A 4,365-nucleotide genomic window follows, 5' to 3' on the forward strand; every position below is an offset into this window, starting at 1 on the left:
TTGAGCTATAGGTAAAATTTTACAGTAACACCTATAAGCATCTCACAGTTACATGTATTTGAATAGTTACATACATCGACTTGTCTTATGTTCTTAATATGTGTCCTAACGTATAAATCTCCGATATTACCTGTTCCAGACACCTAATTATATCTTACAAATGTATATAATCTGATATGTTTAAAATATGTTTTGTGCGTGAATCATTTTACTTTATTATCCTTTTTACAGGTACACTTTAAAATAGTTAAATAGATCAGAATATTTAATGCTGTTGACCCTAGTACATAAACTGTTTAGCAACTATTTAAAGCTGTCAATTGTATTTTGTCACCTAATAAAAAAAATTTAAGTGGCTTATTTTGCATATACCCTGATACCCAATATATCAATTAACATCTTACTATTAAAGGATATTACAATTTGAATAACTACAACGTGTTGCTTATACATTAACAATATGGGATTGCAATGATCGTTTCATTTACAACGGTGTGAATTTACTACAATTAGACTGTTAAATGTATAATACTGATAGTGATAGGATAAGTTTAAAATTCTACCTTTAGTTTAGCAAAAATTCATTATTGATCCGTAAAGGTTATTCTATTTGCGTATACGTCCGGGATTTAAATAACCTTGTCATAACAACTTGCAAACAAAACAAATCAAAATGGCTCACGCTGCTTCTAAAACCTGTGAGATATGTGTTTCTGGACCTGGACATAATTACTGTGAACAGTGTGACCAGTTGTTTTGTGATGGATGTAAAATATCTCATTTACGGACGAAGATGAGCAAAAACCATACATTTCTAAGTGGTCCAAATATCAACCCGGAAGTTAAACTATATTGTAAAGAACATGATGAAAACTTCATATATTATTGCATGGAATGTAATTCATCGATTTGTAAAATATGTGTGATTAAAAAACACAAATCACATGATTTTGCAGAAATCAAGGAATCAACTGAAGGGATCAAAGCTGAGGTCAAAATGGCGATTGACATGAAGATGAAAAACCTGCAGTCAAAGATAGCAAATATTGACCAAGGGTCAAATCAATATCAAGCTGATGTACAGAAAGTTATCCAGTCCATTAGAGCAGAAGGCAAAAGATTAAAAGAAATGATTGATCAGAAAGTTGAAGGTCTTATTAATACGGTAAAAGAGAAAGACACAAGGAATGTTCAAACCTTACAGTCTGTTAGAAATGAGTTAAAAACAGCGTTTGATAAGGCAAATGAGCAGCAGAAGTTTTATCAAAACACACAGGGGACAAAAGATACTTCGAAATTGTTACAAAAGCTAAAACAAATAAAATCGCAAATCAATCAAATACAAGAAATACAGATTCCTATTATGCCATCAGTCAAATATGCCAAAAAGACAGTAGCAGAGAGTGAAATAGGGAAACTGGTTGGGGAACTAACATTTGGGTAAGTCAGTTCTTAGTTATTGATTTTATGAAGTGCTTTGAAAACCCTTATTGTGTTTTTCTCTTTTTTTCATATGAACTTTGGTATATAAGCAGTCTCGTTTCGACTGGTTTGAATAATTATGGCATCTTCCGCTTCGTGTTTCAATTATATAATGTATTTGTATCTCAGATTATCAAAGTTCTCCAGATTTAATAGAATATGCGATAATATAATGCCTATATATACACTGTCATTCAAAAATGTCAGTCGTGTTCTGATCATTGATTAAAATAACCAGCATTTCATGAGTTATACAACAAGAAAATCTATGTGTTTACTTTATAGAATCCTAAACATATGTTCACTGTTTCAATTGGAATTCAGTATGATTCAAAATACTCCAAGTACACATTTGAATTTTAATATCTACTTATAAAAATTGGAAAACAGGTTTATACTTTAAATAATAAAAAATCAGTAGCCCTTTCACAAAAAGTCTTAAGCGTAAAACTAATCTTACGATGAAAATATTAAGTTGAATTGTTAAGGAATGTTAAACACCATAAAGGACCTTTTATAAACTAATGATATAGCGAATTTAAGAAAAGATTGAATAATCTTAAGACAAAAGCTTTGAAGTGAAATAAATTTAGGAGGAAACTGTAAATCCGATTTATCAAAGGATGTGTCAGGATCCTTCTCAATTCGATAGTAACATAAAAATCTCAAAAACTGATTTTCTTTGATTTTTGACGAAGAACTATTCATCATGTTCATAACTTCACTCCGTAAACGCTTAATTATGTGTTTAAGTTTCATTGAATAATTCGCCTTTCTAGCTTAAGTTTTATCTCAAGACTTTGGAACTCACGCCAAGAAGTCACCAACCAAAGAAAACTAGAGGGTCTTTAATAAGGGACAAAAAGGAAACTACAGTTTTCAATAACAAAGTGTTAATACAAACTTTATATCAACTGACAGCAAAATCTTATCAAGTCAATCGTAAGGAAAAAAAGTACTTTTTATGCAATTTGGGAACTAGTTTGCGTTATTTTTGGGTTATCTTAATAAATAATTCTGTTTGTTCATATTTAGAAAAACACTGTTTATTTGATTTTATAATAATGTACAATTTTGACGCACATATAAGATGAGAATGAAATTGTAAATAAGATCATTGTTTTTTCTCAGAGAAACTGTCAAAAAAGAAGACAGCCCGAAACCTCAGAAGAACGTCAGGTTTGTATTTATAATAGACATTTAACAAAATTGTTTCTTTTGTTTCCGTTTTTAATGTTCGTTCCTATCTTCTGTGGATTGGCTTTTGCTACAATAATAAAACCACAATACAAAGGTTTGTCTTTCGAAGTCATATTTAACATTACGTTGTAGTGTTCTTCATCTCTATAATTATCCTTTGTTCACTTGGTTTTGATTCAACTTGAATCGATTGTATGATATTAAAGTGGTACCTAACACTACAGGAAGACAACTCTGTAAAATCAGCAAAACGTTTTAATTACGTTGTATAGTTAAGAAAACATTAAGCTTCTCAATGATCAAAATAAGTGTTTTTTAACCAGCTATATATTCAACCAATTTTTCTGGATAATTATTGGTTCAAGATTTTTGAAATTTTTAATTTTGTCAAAGGGTCAAAGTAAATATTTTGTCAAAATTTTATGAAAATAAAACGAGACACATTTATTTAAGTCAAGGTACCACCTTAACAATACGCACGTATAATATACTAAGTTATCATATGTTAAATACTGGTTATTTCTCTGGCAGATATGATATTATTATATCACAAACACTTAAAATTAATCTGTGATTTGGCAGTACCGTAAATTGCTTTAAATTGAATCTCTTTTTGCACGTAATCAACTAATTTTAGCGACGTTGGTTTTATAATATACATATGGTTTACTTTTGATTGATAAGACTAATAGGTTGCACGACATTCATCAGTAATGTAAATATATGTAATTCGTTCAGTTTAGTTTTCCAAAATATTATACCTTTAAGTATTCATGATAAAAATTTGTCCAGAAAAGAGATCAACAAGTTTGAAAGATTGCCTAATTGTGGCGCAGAATATTGAAGGATGTCGAGCAAAATTAGAGGTGAATAATTGAATTAGAAGTTACGTTAACATATTTATATAAGAACAAATGCTATGAAAGTTAGACATCTCCCTTGAGAATATCTAAATATGATATCTTTTATAGGGTTACAAAAACGGCTAAACAATACAGATACAGATGCACTTGTTGCAAGTGAGTGTAATGTTATGTAGTTTTCTTTCGGAAGAGTACAAACGACTAAGTACAAGTGCACAGTTCATTATGAAATCAGATATGCATATTTGAAAGACATAGATATGTAAAGCACGAAGTTTTTCCCTTCTAATAAAATTTCATTTTATGTTAAAGATGTTATAATACAATTAATGAAACAGATCTGTGTCTTTCAATATGTAACATTTATTGTAAATAACATACCCATTGTTTCAACTTTCCTGAAAATCCAGGTTTCTTTCTAAGTACTAGTTATTTATCGTCTGATTCTGACATTTACATATTTTACTGATAAAAGACTGTTCCTGAGTAAAATAATTTAAAAAAATGCCCCATCTTGATAAAGGGGACACGAGAGTGAAAGTAATAATGTAGAGTCTATGAAACTTTATTTAACTGTTGGAGCAAGAATTGAGATAATAGTAGACAGCATAAATATGTCAGTCTCTGTTTGTGTGAATATTTAACCTTGAATACGTAAGACATTCAACATACATGTCCTCATTTAGTAATTTGTTCAGTGATTGCATTCTATTAAAATGTTTTAGTTAATTCATAACCATTTTTTCTACCTCGTGACTATAAGTACTTATAGATTATCATATTAGATATTGATACCTGTCTGTCGCATCTCATGGCATTG

The 4,365-nt window shown here is 29.8% G+C and overlaps 1 protein-coding gene across 1 annotated transcript; it reads left to right on the forward strand.

Annotated features, from left to right (window-relative positions):
* Positions 1–574: 574 nt before the first annotated feature.
* Positions 575–3,705, forward strand: LOC139484509 (E3 ubiquitin-protein ligase TRIM71-like). The gene is made up of 3 exons (XM_071268240.1): positions 575–1,440; positions 2,614–2,661; positions 3,654–3,705. The coding sequence occupies exons 1-3, from the start codon at positions 674–676 to the stop codon at positions 3,703–3,705; spliced, it is 867 nt and encodes a 288-aa protein (XP_071124341.1). The 5' UTR covers positions 575–673.
* The last annotated feature ends 660 nt before the right edge of the window (positions 3,706–4,365 follow it).

Source organism: Mytilus edulis, chromosome 8 (genome assembly GCF_963676685.1).
Source record: "Mytilus edulis chromosome 8, xbMytEdul2.2, whole genome shotgun sequence".
NCBI classification, from domain to species: Eukaryota; Metazoa; Mollusca; class Bivalvia; order Mytilida; family Mytilidae; genus Mytilus; species Mytilus edulis.